An 18,847-nucleotide genomic window follows, 5' to 3' on the forward strand; every position below is an offset into this window, starting at 1 on the left:
GTGATTTTGGGCCAGACTGCCTCCTGCTGTACTGAGCCCCAAGTGTTCTAGATAGGTGAGTTGGGACCGGTCTAATTGCAACACACCTTGGGCCAGCTTATGCACAAACTATGCCTCTTTTGCTGAAACTTTGGTCACATGCCCATGACAGGCGAAACTATTACAAAAGAGTTATGGCAAACAAGTATAGTAAGTCAATAATAAAGGCAATATGCTTCCCGTTAGATGAAATAAGGAATCCTTAAGAAAAAATAATGATATAGCAATAAAAGAAACACGTTATAAGTGAAATTGCAAAGGCAAGAAAGGAAATAATTACGATTAATAATAAAATCAAAAGGAATAGGTTAGTCTGTCGTGTTCAGTTATATTACGAGACTAAGATCAAGGAGGGAACCACTTTCTTAACGTGGGTAGCCTCGAAGGAAGATCCTGATGTAGAAATTATCCACTTTGAGGGAACGGGCCTGAATGACTTATGCCCAAACGAATCATTTATCCTCAACAAAGGGTAGACTTTTAGAGGGAGAGAAGGGATTAGCCTATTGGTGCATGCTTGTCATTCTACACTCTCTATTTCTCTTAATGATTCTCTTTCTCTTTTTTTCTTTTGTTTTCTTACTTTGATCCTCTCCCACTCCTTTACTTTCTTTCTTAGTGCTTAATCATGTAATGTTATGGTAATAGTGGTGTTGTAATTCTCTCCTAATGGTTGCTACTATTGCAATGATAATATTGTGCATGGTGAAAGCCCTTTATATACAACCCATTGTGGCTGGGTTTTACCATTTTACCCTTTAACTACTTTTGTCTCGATGTGGGTGTCCTTTCCAACTACCAACTAGTTTGTCAGCTGCCCAACCGCCACCACTTACCTATGCTGGCTGTGCCACTCTCCATTACCAGACAAAGATCATTGTTTTGTTTGCTTGTTCACCGTGGCATTCTTATCCATTACAGTGTGGGCATTCTCTCTTACTATCCCTCATGGCATGCATCTAGTGATTCCAGCTCATCATTTCCTCTTTTGGGTGACATGTCATCCCAGCAGTACATTTCCCCCAAAAGAGTTTAAGCGGGAACCCCAGAATAGGCTTTCCCTTCTCCTCATCGCCAAACCATACCTTCTCTTACCTCTAACCCATGACCCACCACTCCTGTATTGGCTGGGTACAGGTTGACGGTGGGCCTTGTGCGTCCTCCACTTCTGTGTATGTCCAAAGCTTGTCTGCTGCCTATCCATTTGTCGTGGACTAAAGGCTTGCCAATGCATTCTGCCGCTCATTCTTAACCTCTTGTGAAGTGAATTGTTTTCTGATCCTCTATTCTTTATGGCTTGCTTCCCCCAAGGGCTGAGTCTTACTTGATTATGGACTTTTCTCTCTTTTAGTCCATTATTTGTTCCTTCCGTTGACTTGCCAGTATTCCTGTCATGTCATTCTATTATTCCTGCTACAGTGCTATTTGATCCATGCTTGCTGGGCCTCTTTCAGGCCTATTGTATGCTCTTCCCTCAATTAGTTACAATGTCTCAATATTGTTATTGGGTTTATACTCATGTTACTTTAGGCTTTCTTGACCCATTACATTACTTGTGGGCTCCTATGGCCTATTTCTTCCTCCTTGAGCACATCCTTGGCCCATTTTCTTCCACTGGGCATCCTTAGCCCATTTTCAATTCTACTTTCCCATGGGTCTTTACTAACTTTTTTGGGCTTCCCTGGCCTAGTTACCATATCCTTCATCCTTGGGGTTCATGGGCTTTCCATCAACCCCTTACTTTCTTCCTTCATTACTTTAGGCCTGTTGTGGCTCATTCTCACTTTTCTATATCACATAATGCCCATGGATTTACTGCTTCTTCCTTTGAGCTTCTTTAAGCCCATTTGCTTTTCCTAAGGCCCATTTGTTTACTTTATGGGCATATAACCCATTATTCCTATCATTCGGGCTTGATGGGTTTTTCTTTTAATCCACTAACTCTTTTCCTGCCCATATTGTTGGGCTTCTTCTTGCTGCTAGGCTTGTCCAAAATGAGCATCAACAATCGTAAACCCCTCACAACGGTAAATAAAAAATTTTACCAAAAAAAAAAAAACAGATCTAAGAACTGTTGGGTGAGCCAACAATTGTGGAGTTTAAGCCAATGATGGAGGATACTGAAGCAAAGGTCAAACCAAGAAAAAAAATGAAAACTTAAGAAAGTCAAACCAAGAACAGGTGAGTGGAGCAGGACGATAAGTGGCTTTCTAGTATGGTTTGTGAGAGAAAGAAAGAGAACCTAAGAGTGAGAGAGGGGAGAGTTATGTGAATGAAATTGTAAAATGTTTTACACTTGTTTTAAATGAAAAACATTTTACATGTTTTTTACTTACATTATACTGTTGATTGTAAAATATTTTATAGTTAACTACATTTTACTCCAAAACAAACATTGTAAAATGCATAAAAGCAAGACTAACAAATGGAGCAAACTTTCAAATAAATAATAGGGTTAATTTTGAAAGTATAAAAAATTGGATAGCAAAAGGTTTTAATTCTTTTAATGATAGTTTATTAGACCGTATCAAAAATTTTGTTATGATCTTAATGTTCCACATGAATTAAGTGTAAATTCAATCATGTATTTATAAGTTCTTAGATACCCTCGCCTTATAAGCCGATTTTCAAGGGTAAGTTCTAACTATGAGTTCCTTACAAATATATAGTTTACTACACTAGCATCAATTAATTATTTTTTCAATTAATTATTGTTTCGTTTTTCTTTTCTTTCTTTTTTTTACAAAATAAGTAACCAGAAATGTTACCACCCGCCCGACCAAGGACCCACAAACTGTTTCGACCTATGATTAGTTTAATTCCTTACCTTTTAATTATACTCTCATTATGATTTTATTCCACTTTATTTTGGCCTGGAGGAATATGTAACATATATGCAAAGAAGCAAGAATGAAATGGAGTTAACCGGCTGAACAAAGACCCACCCGTTGGTCGAGTTAATCCAGTGTTTTTCTCCAACTTTGACCTCATCCAGTTTGGTGAAGGAAGAACACTGTTACTCTAGGTTTCAGGCCCAACCAGCAAGACCTTTTTGGGTTTTAACTATGTTTTAGCAAGTTATGCCTAGTAGAACCCAGGTTAGAGTTTTATTCTGAGCCACGGGCTACTCTCTCTGTGAATATGCCCGTGGGTGTGGATTTTTGATAAAGAAAATGCAAACTTCTAGGACGATAAGGAAAATCACTACTATCTCATTACATTTTCTGTCCCTCTTTTCAAGCTTAACCACACGAAAATTACTCACAGATCATAACTGTATTACATAAAATCAAGGCAGAAACCACTTCTGGTGACTTTACACAAACTACATTCGGAATTTAGTCTTCTCTAATCAGAATTAATTGGAAGGAAATTAGCCCACACGTACGAATTTGCCATTAGTCTTTCATCACCTCAAAGCCTGAAAGCACTGTAGCCTCCTAAACTCGAAGATCCATACCCACCATATGATTGTGAGGAGAATGAAGATGAAGGGTAAGATGTACTGCCCAACTGAGAGTAGGAATACCTCAAACCAGAATCTAGCCCTCCATAGCTGCTTGTAACGGGTTCATTGTGACTATTTATAGCTTCCTGCAAATAGAGAAATTACATCTATAGTCATGATCAAGCGGCGCCTTCTTCCCATTAGAATGGGTCAAGATCATGGAATCTAACCCTACTAACTGGGATTCTAACTCTTACCAATATCAACTATCAAGTTAAACAAAAATTTCTGAGGAAGACCAGAAAATTGAAAACTCAATACTAAAACAACACCAGGGTTCAGTATGTTAAAAATTTAAAATTGGAAAATGACGAGGACAACACACCTCATTAGATTGGATTTCTTATGTAGTTGGATTAGTTTCGGTTTCCATTGTTTATTTTTTAGATTAGATTAGTATTTGAGTTCAATTAGGATTAGTTTTGGTATGATGTTATCTTTATCTCTTTATTTTCCAGTTCTAGCTCTATATAAGAGATCACTAGTTTATTTGTATTGGGAGATTAGATGTGATTAATGAAATTTAGATTGGACATTTTCCAATAGTTGGGTGCTGACTCCTAACTCCTTAGGTGCTGGTGCCTAAGAGTTTAGCTTGGTGCTTGTTTGAGTTATTTCAAGTGACCCTAAGTGCTAATTCTTAGGTTTACCCTTTAATTTTCTTGTTCTTTTAATTTTTCTTTTGATTTTTATTTCAACATTTTCACCCCATGATAGAATACTTGAGTCAATAGGAACATATAAGCATCATGAGGTAAGTAAACAATTTCCAGCAAATGATAATCCCTATAAAATCCTTGCTAATTCAGATTACATGAAATTTCAAACAGGAGTTTATGTCATGGTTCAAAGTAAGCAATTGCAAACTTGTAGTGCTGAATCACTCAAAATGTTGAAACATGTTGGACCAAATGCATTTTCAAACTGATTACAAAACTGACTCCATCTTTAATAATGAGAATTTGGCTATTTTATAAAGGTCCAGCAGTTTAAAACCAACCCTATGATTCTGTTAAAATCCCTATGGTTTATGCAACACCAACAACCATTTTGCCAGCACGTAAAGAAACTATTGATGCTATTTTGGATGAGCAGGTTCTTACCACTAGGGATGGAGAAATTTAGTGCTTCCTAGTTTGCTGGAAGGGACAACCAATATCAGACTACACTTGGATCACAAGAGAGGAATTACAACATCTTGATTAGTATAGTATAGAGTACTACTCAGAGTTATGCTTGACGGGGTAGAGTCTTCCCCACCCCGGGAGAGTTGATGAGGATAGCACACCTTATTAGATTGGATTTCTTACGTAGTTGGATTAGTTTAGGATTCCTTTGTTTATTTTTTAGATTAGATAAGTATTAGTATTTGAGTTCAATTAGAATTAGTTTTGGTATGCTCTTTTCTTTATCTTTTTATTTTCCAGTTCTAGCTCTATGAGACTGGTTTATTTGTATTGGGAGATTAGATGTGATCAATGAAATTTAGATTGGATATTTTCCAATAGTTGGGTGCTGACTCCAAACGCTTTAGGTGCTGATGCCTAAGAGTTTAGTTTGGTGCTTATTCCAGGCGACCCTAAGTGCTGATTCTTAGGTATACCCTTTAATTTTCTTGCTCTTTTGTTTTTTCTATTGATTGCCCTGCATCAGAAAATCAGTGAAAAAAGTTCCTACCTGAATCATATGTTGAGCTGTCTGAACCTGCGATGAGGTTCCTTTAATTTCCACAGTAATTTCATCAGGTAGTCCCCTGCTCTCTTGCACGGTTAAGAATGCTCCGCTACTACGACGAATGAGTGCAATATTGGTCCCTTTAGTCCCAAGGATAGCCTCAGCATAAGATAATGGGATTTGCATTGTTTGTGTAATCTGATTATACAAAACAATGAATGAAATAATGTTAACAAAACTAGTAACCACAATGAATGAAAAGAATGCAAGATCTAATCAACCTAAAACCATAAAATACATAAATTATCCACCTTCTATGCTCAACATTCAGGGAAGTATTATAAGCAAGGTGCAATGACCTGGAATTCTGGTGTCCGATTATAAAGAAAATGAATAATAAGGCCTATTGTAATCTTATATGGGAGGAGATTTTTGTCATTTAATTTCAAGGCACAATAAATTTTGTTCCCACATCAATATCTAAATTATTCAATGTTATGAACCAGTCTGTAAGGTTTACGCCTTAAGGTGCATGTAGAATCAAACTTTTTGTGAAAATTTAACCAAAAAAATTATAGAAAATACCCCGGGCAGCACATCTGCAAGTTTTCAGGGAAGCATAGAGTATAGGAAAAGTGAAAAACAGTTGGTTTCATTCGACCCAAAGGCAAAGCACACACCAGGCACTTGCCTTGTATCGACATAGAGTGCCAGTCAGTCCAGTATTATATCTTGAAGAATTAAACTTCAAACTCAAATAATATAAGGAATAGTTAAAATGTTAACCTGAGTAACAATAGGAGCACCAGTACGACCAAGTCCTGAAGAACGAATCCCAGAAATTGTAGGATCTTGTCCATAGAGTGAAATTCCAGTGGCCGAGAGTTGAGACTCCAAACGAGTTTCACGATCAAGGAATAGAGAATCCTTCTTTGTAGACATTGAGAGATGATAATCAGTGGGAATTGCAGTTTGAGAAGCAGTATGCAGCGAGGACTTGTCTGGCCAGGTATCAACTATGCGATCTTGTGAGACAGGCGCAGGTGCAGCATACTGAAAATGAACATTGCAACGCAATTACTATGCCATAGTGTAAAAAACCATAAATAAGACAATTTACCGGAAATGAGCTTACACTCTTTTCAAACAGTGGAAGAACACTATGATCAACCAAAAACTTCCTAAGGTGACCCACTACTGCTTCTAGAGCTTTGAGAACCTTCAAAGTTTCTCCCTGCACTTCCACAATCCTCTCATCTGTGGCAACATAGAATGGCACCTCATCTGCCAGCACAAAAATTTAGTATAATGTACCTTCCTAATTATAAAATAATAATTGTTGGCAAGTGATAAAGAAATTAGAAACCACAAATTCAGAGAAGATGATTTATAGGCAATAATTCCATCTATTCATAGAGTCATAGACAAATACTTGAGAGGTCCATGGAGGATAGCAATGAAGCAATGGAAGATTAATATGCTATTACTTAGCAAATTTACCTATTCAAGAATTATTTTATTGGGTCCTTGTGTGAAGCCCAATTGAAGTGAAAGTTGTGTCATTTTAACCAAGTACGAGTCTTTTAGGGTGATAACAATTTTTAATTTGGGATTTTATTTTATTAGTTATGATCAATTTTTTATTTAGGGGCAATTACAATCTCTTAGTGGGCCCTAATGACTATTGTTTTCCTTGGAAAAGCATTTGGAAGCAGAAGATTCCTTCTTGAGTAGTTTTCTTTGTTTGGACTACTGCTTTAGGGAAATGCTTAACGATTGACAATTTACGAAGAAGGAAGGTTTGGGTATTGGACTGGTGCTATATGTGCAAGTGTAATGGTGAATCGGTTGATATCTTTTTCTTTATTGTCCGGTTGCAATGGATATGTGGGCTATGGTGTTCGGGTTGTTTGGAGTGAGCTGGGTTATGCCACAATCTGTAGTGGGGCTTCTAGCTTGTTGGCAAGGAAATTTTTGCCGCCATCGAAATGGGTATATATGGCTTATGATTCCCCATTGCATATTGTGGTGCCTATGGGAGGGGGAGAAATAGTCGGTGCTTTGAAGATAAGGAGAGATCCATATCAGACTTGAAGCTATTTTTCTTTAAAACTTTAATGGATTGGTTGGCTGCCTTGCGGAACCAATCCTTTTCATCCTTTCTTGATTTCTTAGATTCTTGTAATTTTTGTTCTTGATTATTTGACCCCTTGTACACACCCTGTGTACTAGGGTGTTTCATCTTTTTTGAGATCAATAAACTCTTACTTATCAAAAAAAAAATCTATAATTTCTGCAATTCTTGCAAATTAAGCGTATTTTGGTAATTTATTTGAGTCTAGAATCTTCTAGGGTATTCTAAGTATCTTAGGTTTATTTTCTTTGGGTCCAAGTATTTATTAGGTTTGGTTTACTAGTCAAACTAGTAGTCCTAATACTAGTAGGAATCCTATTACTACTAGTACAATTAAGAGTCTTAATCATAGTTATCAGTAGCATACGATACGCAATGCATATCGTGTACAAAACGTTTCGTATCATAAGGGCCTATTGTAAATGCCCATGAATCATACCGCATCATAGAATCGTACGTATCGTATTATATGATACATAGACAATAGACAAGTGGGTTAAAAATGAGTTTTTTTTGTTAAAATTTGTGCTTTAATTTAAGTCCAACAACATATTAGACATTTTTTAACATAAAATTTTTGGGCTACTTAATTGAGCCCAATAAAATAATGTCCATGATTTTTTTCACCCTCTCCTCTCTTTCTCCTATAAAATTTGGACTACACACTAAACACTTAACTTTGACATTTGCAAATTTCTTTTCTATACTACATATAAGGTATTAATTAAGAATATAATTATTTTTATTTTTGTTATAAGTCTAATAAAGTAGAATGCCGAGAAAAAATTATTAAAACAAATGAATAAGAGGATATGATAAATGTTGATGATGATGAAGAAAATGTCAATAAAAAAATAATTTCAGAAGATGATGAACATTATGATAATATTGAATTAGATGAAGTTGATTAAGCAAGATGATGAACATGATGAAAAAGAATTATTATTTTGGTTCATTGTCATGTTTTATCACTTTTGAGTTTAATCAATTTGCATGTGTATGTTATAAACACATGTTAATTTGATCTATTTAGTTAGCTAGCTTTGTTAAATACTATCACACAAGTAATAATTAAATTTTTTTTGAGAATCCAAGTAATGATTAAATTAGTCTTTAGTTGAATATATTTCGAACTTAGAATAAATATATTTTTTATATGTATATCTACCATTTTTTTTATAATTTTTTTGTTTAGTGTTTGTATATCTTACAATACATGATACAAAAAAATAAAAAACCGATTCAAGATACGATTTACATTTTGACAACTATGGTCTTTATATATATTGTGCTCAATGTATTCAAAGGAAATAGAATGAGCCGATTAATAAAATTGAGTGTTTTGAGCAATAGGCATATTGGCCTTTGTTGGTTCTTTCTCCTTCTCTCTTCTTTTCTTCATCTTCTTTTTCTAAAGTTACTGTTGACATAACCCCTGGACAGCCCTAATTTCTCTTTAATTCTTCTCCTTCCTCAAACCTAAACCCACCACGAACACACGTAGACAAATTCCCTAGTTTTTCCTACATCAATTTGGATCAAAGTGAAAATCATACTAAAATCCTAGCACAAGTTCTCAGTGAAGAGTAGGGTTCCTGGAGTCATTTGTAAGCTCGATATGGAGAAAGCCTACGATCATGTGAATTGGGAGGCTTTGTTGTATCTTCTGAATAGGATGGGTTTTGGAGTGAAGTGGTGTAAGTGGATCCGTTCTTGTATATCCACAATTCAGTTCTCTGTTTTGATTAATGGGTCTCCAGCTGATTTCTTTGGTAGCTCAAGGGGTTTAAGACAAGGAGATCCGCTATCTCCTATGCTGTTTTTGATCTTGATGGAGGTGCTTAGTAGGTTGTTGAGAAGAATGGAGGGAGCTGGCTTGATTCGTGGTTTTAATTTTGAGGGTAGGAGGGATGGTGGGGAACGTGTTTCACATCTATTATTTGCAGATGATACTATCCTCTTTTGTGATGCAGATGTGGAGCAAATTCTTCATATTCGGTTGTTGCTCCTTAGTTTTCAGGCGGTAACAGGTTTGAAGGTCAATGTGCATAAGAGCGAAATGGTTCCTATAGGGGAGGTTGGTGATGTGCATGCTCTGGCGGATATATTGGGCTGCAGAGTTGGATCTTTACCTATGTTGTATCTTGGCATGCCGCTGGGGGCTCCTCACAACTCCCCTTCAATCTGGAATACAATTTTGGAAAATATTAACCGGAAATTATCTGGATGGAAGAAGTTGTACTTGTCTAAGGGGGGTCGTTTGATGTTACTCAAGAGTACGCTTTCTAGTCTTCCGACTTACTTTCTATCGTTGTTCTCAATTCCTACTCATGTGGCTAATAAAATTGAAAAGATGCAAAAGGGATTCCCTGTGGGGAGATAGCAAGATTCATTTGGTAGGATGGGACAAAGTTTGTGCGCGCCTATAGCCAATGGTGGCTTAGGGATAAGGAAACTCACTACCTTTAATAAGGCTTTATTGGGGAAATGGTTGTGGCAGTTTGGTAAGGAAGAGGGCCGTTTATGGAGGCGGGTAGTAGCTTCAAAATATGGGGAAGATTAGGGGGGATGGACCTCAAAGCTAGGTAGGGGAGCTCATGGGTGTGGTTTGTGGAGAAGCATCCGCATGGGTTGGGAGGATTTCAGCAAAAATTGTCAGTTTGTGGTTGGGTTGGGGAATAGGGTGAGGTTTTGGCAGGATGGGTGGTATGGGGATCAACCTTTTCAATTGGCTTTTCCTAGGCTGTATGGCATTGCCATTGATAAGGAGGCTTCTGTTGAAGCTTCTTTGCATAGGCAGGGGGCGGAGGATAGAAGATTTTGGAATGTTCGGTTTAGTAGATTTTTTAATGATTGGGAAATGGATGAAGGGCTGCGGTTTCTTCGTATGTTGGGTGCTATAATCCCTCCTATGGATGTTGGAGACCGGATGAGTTGGAAATTGAAGCCTAATGGGGCTTTTGACATCCGGTCGTACTATAACAAATTAAGAAATTCTCCTTCAACTATCTTTCCTTGGAAAGCTATTTGGAGAGTAATGGCCCCTAGGCGAGTTTCTTTTTTTGTTTGGTGTGTAGCTTGGAATAAGATCCTAACGGGAGACAATCTGAGATTGAGGAGATTGGTTTTTGTGGATTGGTGCATTATGTGCCGTCATTGTGGAGAGACGGTAGATCACCTTCTTCTTCATTGTGAGGTGGCCTATCGGTTATGGAGCTTTGTTTTTATAACTTTTGGCTTGGCTTGGGTTATGCCTAGTTCGATTCCAGACTTGCTTTTTGGATGGTGGAATTGGCTGGGGAAGCATTCGTCTCAGATCTGGAATTTAGTCCCGTTGTGCATCCTTTGGTGTATTTGGAAGGAGCGGAACCGGAGGACTTTTGAGGACTTGGATAGCTCTAGTGATCAGTTGCTTGCTTCTTTTTGTGGAACTCTATTTGATTGGTCTTGGGCGTGGGGACTCACGTCTAGTGATTCCCTCCCCTCTTTTCTTTGTTCCCTTCTCCTATTGTAATTTCTTTGTTGTTTGGTTTTCTCTCTTGTTTCTCTTTGTTTTCTTTTTCTTGTATTTCTGGGTTGCTATGTGTTTTTCAGGCATAGAGTAACCTTCGTATATATATCATTTTATTTATCAAAAAAAAAAGTTCTCAGTGAAGATTTTCTTCCTACAAATGACGGTGACTAACGTGGAATTAGAGTCTAAATTCAAGGCTTTTTCTCAAGACTACAAGGCTTTGTCTCAAGATTATGAAGGCAAAAAGAAGACTTTGCATTAGTTATGTGAGAAGTTTTAATTCAATGGATGAGAAGTTGAACTCTATAGATGCAAAGCTCAACAAATTATGCTCTATGCGAGAAGATATCATGAAGCTGGAAGTTGCTATTTTGGCTAAATATCCTGATAGAATAGCACTTTATCAACAACTTAGAGATCCTAAGTTAAAGCCTACTTTATCCCCCACCCTTGTTGGCAAACGTTGCACCCACCATGAACACATCAAACAAATTCCCTAATTCATCCTACATCAATTTGGCATTAGAGCGAAAATCATACTAAAATCCTAGCGGAAGTTCTCAGTGAAAATTTTCTTCCTACAAATGACAGTGACTAATGTGGAATTAGAGTCTAAATTCAAGGTTTTTTCTCAAGACTACAAGGCTTCATCTCAAGATTATGAAGGCAAAAAGAAGACTTTGCATTAGGTATGTGAGAAGTTTAATTCAATGGATGAGAAGCTGAACTCTATAGATGCAAAGCTTGACAAATTATGCTCTATGCGAGAAGATATGATGAAGCTGGAAGTTGCTATTTTGGCTAAATATCCTGATAGAATAGCAATTTATCAACAACTCAGAGATCCTAAGTTACAGCCTAGTTTATTTCCTACCCTTGTTGGCAAACGTTGCACCCATTACACCTTCAAAATTTGATGGATGCAGCACTGAAAACTTGCTGTTACAGCAGCCTCAATTGCATATTGGTTTAGTACCTCAAGGTGTGGCCTTAAAGGAAGAAAATCAGCATTATGATTCCCCACAAGTCACCTTAACAAACAACCAACGGAATGTGTTACAAAGTCAACAGTGATCACAAAGGGGAAAGATGAGCACGAGGTTGATCATGGAAATTTCAAGACCAAGGAAGATATTGAAGTTATTGCTATGGGTCATTCTAAATGGAATTGTTAGTTGCAAAGCCTTGCAATCATTGATTTCAGTATTCCATATGAATTTAGCAACATGGTGGAAAAGGAAGATTCTTTATCTGTCCTGCTGGTGGCTTTTTTCATGTGGACAGCAGCTCATGGTCAGATTCTAACTTTGGACAACCTTATGCTTCGTGGTCGTCCTTTGGCGAATCGCTGTTGTATGTGTTGTTGTAATGCGGAATCTGTGGATCACTTGTTACTTTGTTGTCCGATAGCTCATTCTTTGTGGATGTATATGCTTCGGTTGTCTGGGATCGATTGGGTCATGCCAGGTTCAGTTGTGGACTTATTATTTCGTTGGTATAATTAGCTTGGGAAGCATAGTTCTGACATTTGGAATTTGGTCCCAGGCTGTTTAATGTGGATTATTTGGACTGAACGAAATCAGCAATCTTTTAAGGATAAGGGGAAAACTGTGGTTCAGTTATTAGAGTCTTGCCAGCGGACCCTCTTTGATTGGTCTCAATGTTGGGGTTTCTCGGATTGTTCTACCCTTATGGATTTTCTTTCGTCTATTAGGATAGACTAGGGGCTGCTTCTGTCTTTTTGTTTCCTTTCTCATGTGTTCACTACCGTGAACTCTCTGTATTTTTCTCGCTCTTCTCTTTAATAATATTCTCTTCTTACTTATCAAAAAAAAAATTGGTGAAAACTTCAAGTTCAAAGGTTCTTATACTTCAACACTTTAAAACTCGATGTCAAGTTTCTTCCAACCAAAGGAGAATGATGAAGTCATGAAAGATTAATATGCTATTACTATGCAAATTCGTCTGTTCAAGAATTATTTTATTGGGTCCTTGTATGAAGTCCAATTGAAGTGAAAGTCATGTCATTTTGGTCTAAGTATGAGTCTTTTTAGGTTAAAAAAGTTTTTAATTTGGGTTTTTATTTTATTAGTTATGGTAAATTTGTAATTTATGCAATTCCTGCTAATTAAGGGTATTTTGGTAATTTAGTTGAGCCTAGGATCTTCAAGGGTATTCTGAGTATCTTAGGTTTATTTTCTTTAGGTTCAAGTATTTATTAGGTTTCGTTTACGAGTCAAACTAGTAGTCCTAATTAGGGGTGTCCATTCGATTTGCGTGTTGTGTCATGTCGAGGTAGGGGTATTCGACTAAATGGCTCAACCTGAACCTGACCCATTTAGTAATCTTGTTATGACCCTTCAACCCTAACTCGTCCTGTTAATGAGGCAGGTTGATACAACTCGACCAACTTGACACGCTTAATAAACGAGTCATGTTGGATTGACGCAAATGTGACACAATCCATTTCAAATCGCATAATATTAAATATAAAATCCATATAGAAATAAGTTTTTTACATCCCAAAAGTAGTGCATATACTTCAAGTCTTCAACTCACATTCAAAATAACATAGTTTAACAAAAATAAAATAAAATCATATATTTATAAGAAGCTTTAGAGATTTAGGGTTTATAGGGTTTACACATTTAGGGTTTGTAAAGTTTCAATTTACAATTATATCACTTATAAGTTTTTTGTAATTACTCACTTTTCTTTTTAAGTTTAAAATATAAGTTGAATATAAAAGGTATTTGACAAATCTAAAATAAAACAAATATTTACTTCTTATATGAGTTCAATGGTACTCCCCTAAAGCTACCATCCACTCGAGCAAGGTCTTCAAAATTTTGCTTTTAATTCTAAAGTTGCCCCCTCACATCCTTCAAAAATTCGCTTTTAATTCTAAAATTATTGAAGAGATTAGGCAGGGTAATGCCTAGTTTCCAGGAGTGAGTTACACAAATGTGGACACACGCATGCGTGCACACACTCACACATCTAGCGGATCCTTTGTTAATAACCCCATTTCCCCAAAATTTGCCAACCCCCAAAGTAACTCACAACCAAGGGTGAGCCAAAACTGCCAAATCCAAAAACCTACAAACCCATCAATAAACCCTTTCTACCAAAATTTACCTTACCCATACACATACATGGCCCAACTCCATGGAAAAGTGGGTATGGTCAAAGAGGCAAAGAAGTCAAGCTCAATGTGATGCCCCAATTTAATTGATTGTGTGATGTGTGTTCGTGTGTAATGAGTCCCACATCGAGTATTTACTGGGTAGATCTGGGCTTTATTAACAACTACAAAGAGTCTCAATTGTGACTAGTCTCTTTGAGATATAGCGCAGATGTGGCTAGCGCTTTTCCTTGGGTCGTTACACTCAAGATAGCAAAAAACGTAGAAGAAAAGAGGAAAAGAAAGGAAATGAAGACCTGTAAGGTGAAATAGGCCATGGAAAGATAGGTATGGACGACCAACCATAAACACATCAACAACAATACTAATGCACTCAAAACATTTGCTCCCTTTAAAACCAAAACTCCCCATCCCATACAATCATGACCAATGTAGTCAAAGGAAAGCCAAGCGCTCACCTAGGCGTCTAGGTGAGCCTTAAAGGCTCTAAGGCGAGGCGCCTTTAGTGAGGCACTCGCCTTTAGAGCCTAGGCAAGCAAGGCAACCACCTTAAGCCATGAAAAAGGCGCTAAGGCAAGAGCCTCAAGTAAGGTTTTTTTTTTCAATTTTATTTTTTTTTATAGAAATTTTTTGTGAAACCTATTTTTAGATTATTAATTTCAAAAGGCATGTTATAAAGCTTATTGTTAGTTAAATTAATTTACAAATTTATTTTGAAAGACTTATTGTTATGTAGAAGCTTGTTGTGAAACCTATTGTTAGAACTAACTAATAGAGCCTAAACCATGTTAATCCTATTTTGGAATAATTTGATAGACCTAATTCCTTCATGCTACACATTGAAAAACACTTCAGTATAATATTATAATACACTAGGTACATATAATTTAAGTTCTATATGTATAATAAATATATTAAGAATTTGGTGCCTCGCTTTACTCAAGCTAGCGCCTTTTTGTCGCCTCACACCTCAGGCAATACAAGGCCTTGGCGTCTTAAGGTCCTCTTTCGCCTTTGACTTCCTTGATCATGACCTTTGGATATGATTTCTTCTTAATCACCAAGGCCCTTGATGAGATTTGCTGGGAGAACTGAAGGAAAAGAAGCTCACTGCCTATGATGATATGTTTTTTTCTCTTTGATTGGTGATTTTTACTTCTAGGGATCTGGAGATGTTGGATGACTCATGAACAGTGATAAATTGGTTTGGATTCCCTCTCCTAAGAAAGGATTTCAAATAAAATGTTTCTATGCGGTACTTCAAGTTAGAAGTACTAATATATCCCATTTCCCTTGGAAGTGCATATGGAAAAGTCTTTCACCACCTAGAGTTTTTTTTTTTTGTGTGTGTGTGTGCGCGCGTGTGGGGGGTGGCTCTAGGTAAAGTTCTGACTGTTAATAATCTGTGTAAGAGGCGCATAGTTATAGCAGAATGGTGTTGTTTGTGTAAATCGGCTGGTGAAATTGTAAGTCATCTGTTTATTGCATTGCCTTATAGGTTTTGATCTGTGGGCATTTTTCCTCTGTCTTGCAGGGGTTAATTGGGTGATGCCAGTTTCTGTTAAATCTATAATGGAGTCCAGTAGTGGTGTACTGGGTTCCCATAGATATGCAACAGTGTGGGGGGGGGGGGGGTGGCAACCCTGCCAAGTTTGATGTGGTGCATATGGGGTGAAAGGATTCATTGTACTTTTGAGGATAAAGAGTCAACTTTGCCGAATCTAAAGTTTTTATTCTTGAAGACTCTACAAATGGGGATCGAATTTCTTGCAGACTCTCTCTACATAATCACTGATGGAATTTCTAGACTCTGTTTTTGTGCTGTAAAAAAAACGGCCTGTCACTTATACCCAAAAAAAAAGAACCCCAAAACAAAGCAAAAAACACTGTAGTTTATTCTAAGTTATTTAACGGGATATGGGAGTTTTTTTTTATTTTAATTATGTATGGTCATCCTATCAGTTGTCAAAATATTTCTTGGAAAAAATAGGTGCCTACATCAACCATTCAGCTAAAAACACATTGATTGTTACAATGCCTAAGCTAGCCAGGCAGCAAGAGGTATGCATGTCACCCTTTCACATATATGTGAATCTAAGAAACATAGATACTGGAAAATAGTCAGTATATCTGATACAGACATACCTAAGTCCTAAGATACAGAAAAACATGCATCTGTACAGCTCAGATATGGTGGGATATGGCTGGGATACAGCACAGATACAACACAAATAATTTTGGGGGTAAAAGTTGATTTTTTTTTTTTTCCAAAAGAAAAGGAAAAAGGAAGTTTAAATTATTATGAACATCAAATATGAATCATGTGTTCTTTACTTCATTTGTCATTTATAGCTACAAATTATATCAACATTTATACATATTTTGTAACTTTTTGGTGTTTTTTATTTATCTTTTAACATAAACATATACATTTAAAGATTATTGTATAAATTAATTAATGCTTCATTGAGTTCATCATATTGTATCTGTATCTATACTTTAATTGACAATAGTATAAGCCCCAACCTTTTGAAAACCCATTGAAAGAGTTGGAATTCAAGAACTTCTCCTTGCTAGCACACAGTTCACTCACGGATTTCCTCAAAGATCCTACATATTGTAATTGCATTTTATATCAACCCATTCAGTTTACTAGTGTCTTTGGAATAAAAGAGATCTGGTAGTTCTACATCTAAGCCATTTTGGCAATAAGTCCAGACAATTAAGTCTTCAGTAGTAAAGCCAATATTTCATTATCATGATCTAGTCTATTTTACTGCTTGCTGCTAGTTGGAACCACAGTTCTACCTGCTACTTCTTTTTCTGACTTTATTTCAAACCCAATGCTTCCTTAATTCTTAAATTAACCGCAGCATAGATAAAATCCAAACAATTAGGCATTAGCCTAAATTTTTATTTAAGGGAAAAGCAATAAGATTTTATTGAAGTAAAGGACATGCCTCATGTACATAGGAATATACACATAGGAGTCCTAAAGAGATGCAATGAATTAAAGTTACATTATATAAGAAAGTGAATGGATGAAGTATACAATATAGAAAAAACACGGGACCATTCAAACAACATTGTAAGAAAGGTGATTTCAGCTGAGTAAACAAAGTTCTAAACAACTAGCCTAACTATATTGTACAACATTGCACTAGTTCTAGTTCAAGTTCAACAAAGAAGTAGAGTAGTAATGGCGGAAAAAACAAACACATACCTCCGGACAATACTCTGACAGAAGCACCGGTACTCTCCTGTATAGACTTAATTAACGAGCCTTGCTTTCCAATCAAATTAATGGCTTGTGTGGACGCCACCAATAAACGAATAGAACAAAACGCCAAACCAGCAGCTCCTGATGTTTTACCATCACCACCCTCATTCTCAGGTAATCCAGAGACCCTTTTGAAAATCCGTAATACCGCATCCATTGCAGGCGATAGAGCAGCCTCTGGCTCTTCCTTTCCCGATATCAGCACCTAAAAGAAAAATCAAGAATGGTTAAAAAGAAACCCTAATTTGCTGCTTTGCGTGTCTGGTAAGCAAAGAAAGAAGAGTGATACAATGCGATCAGGAGTGCCAAGGGCCCCGTCGAGGACGCGAATGCGAGCGCGGGTTTCTTCGCACATCTTCTTGATGAGATCGCCTCTGCGGCCTATGATGCTACCGACTTTGAGGACTGGAACTATCAGCCGGAACACGCAGTCACCTGGCCAACCCGGCCATTTCTTGTCGGCGGATGGAGACTCCGACTCCAAATCCGGATTTATTGGCTCGGACTCGGGTTCGGTTGCTGTTGTAGCGGTGGGGGGTTCGGATGGGACTGTTTGAGGGTCGGACTGTGTGGCGGTTGTGGAGCCGTTCTGGGTAGCTTCAGTGGTTGCCATGACCTAGAGAAAGAGAGAGAGAGAGAGAGAGATACTAGGTTTTAGCAGGGAGAGAGAGCGAGAGAGACAAGTTAAAGAAGGAGCGACACAAAGAAGAGGGTTTACTTTCTTTTTCTTTTCTTTTCTTTTTCCCATTCCCAGTCCAAAATCTTATTTATATACTCATCGACGTCATTAGGGAATTTAACTCCAAAGCAAATGTGCACCTTTTTCTTTTTTCTTTTTCTTCCGAAATTAGCAATTTTGAATTTTCCGTCCATTTTAAACTTTGTAAACAAAATGGCTGTCTCACACATTTGCTAGTTTCTGTTTAAAGTATTCACTTTTTCAAATATTTCGCATCAAATTATCTATTTTATATTATATTTTATTAAAATATCAATTTTCTTTTTTTTTAATTGTTTTCACACACAACAACCAACACTCAATCTCTTACTTCATTCTTATAATATGTTAAAAAAAATAATAAATAAATGCAAAATAAATAATCTAAATATAAATTTACGTTGTTACTATAGCAATCGTATATTTTCACACAATTTTGCATAGCATGATGTTAGTCAATTTTAGATTTGGTTGGCTAAAATATGGTACTTTTTCTATTATACAAGCATTAAGGTGTAGAGTACTTCACAAAGTTTCCCAAGTCTTATTTATTAGAGGAGAAACAAAATTATAATAGGTACATTATTTTCAAAAAACATTAAAGCTATTTTTTTTTTTTTTTGTTATTTGGTAAAAGGTGGTAGTGCAAACAAAAGATACAAGCTTCCAATTATACGCGTGTATGGGAGAAAGAGCAAAAAGAAGACGGCCCAACTTGTGGCCTTACACTTACACTAGTGCCGACTCCAGTTTGCTTGGTGCTGACTCCAAGCAACCCTTAAGTGCTAACTCTTAGGGTTTATTCTTGATTCTATTATTGTTTAATTGTTTTATA

The 18,847-nt window shown here is 36.8% G+C and overlaps 1 protein-coding gene across 1 annotated transcript; it reads right to left on the bottom strand.

Moving 5' to 3' along the window:
• Window positions 1–3,197: 3,197 nt before the first annotated feature.
• On the bottom strand, window positions 3,198–18,041 carry LOC142621759 (RNA-binding KH domain-containing protein PEPPER-like). Its single transcript, XM_075795114.1, has 6 exons — window positions 17,584–18,041; window positions 17,238–17,499; window positions 6,357–6,505; window positions 6,008–6,274; window positions 5,225–5,419; window positions 3,198–3,633 (listed from the first exon to the last, which is right to left on the bottom strand). Exons 1-6 carry the CDS (start codon window positions 17,905–17,907, stop codon window positions 3,454–3,456), a joined length of 1,377 nt encoding a protein of 458 aa, XP_075651229.1. The 5' UTR covers window positions 17,908–18,041; the 3' UTR covers window positions 3,198–3,453.
• Window positions 18,042–18,847: the final 806 nt, after the last annotated feature.

The sequence above is a fragment of the Castanea sativa genome, chromosome 1 (genome assembly GCF_040712315.1).
Source record: "Castanea sativa cultivar Marrone di Chiusa Pesio chromosome 1, ASM4071231v1".
Taxonomy (NCBI): domain Eukaryota; kingdom Viridiplantae; phylum Streptophyta; class Magnoliopsida; order Fagales; family Fagaceae; genus Castanea; species Castanea sativa.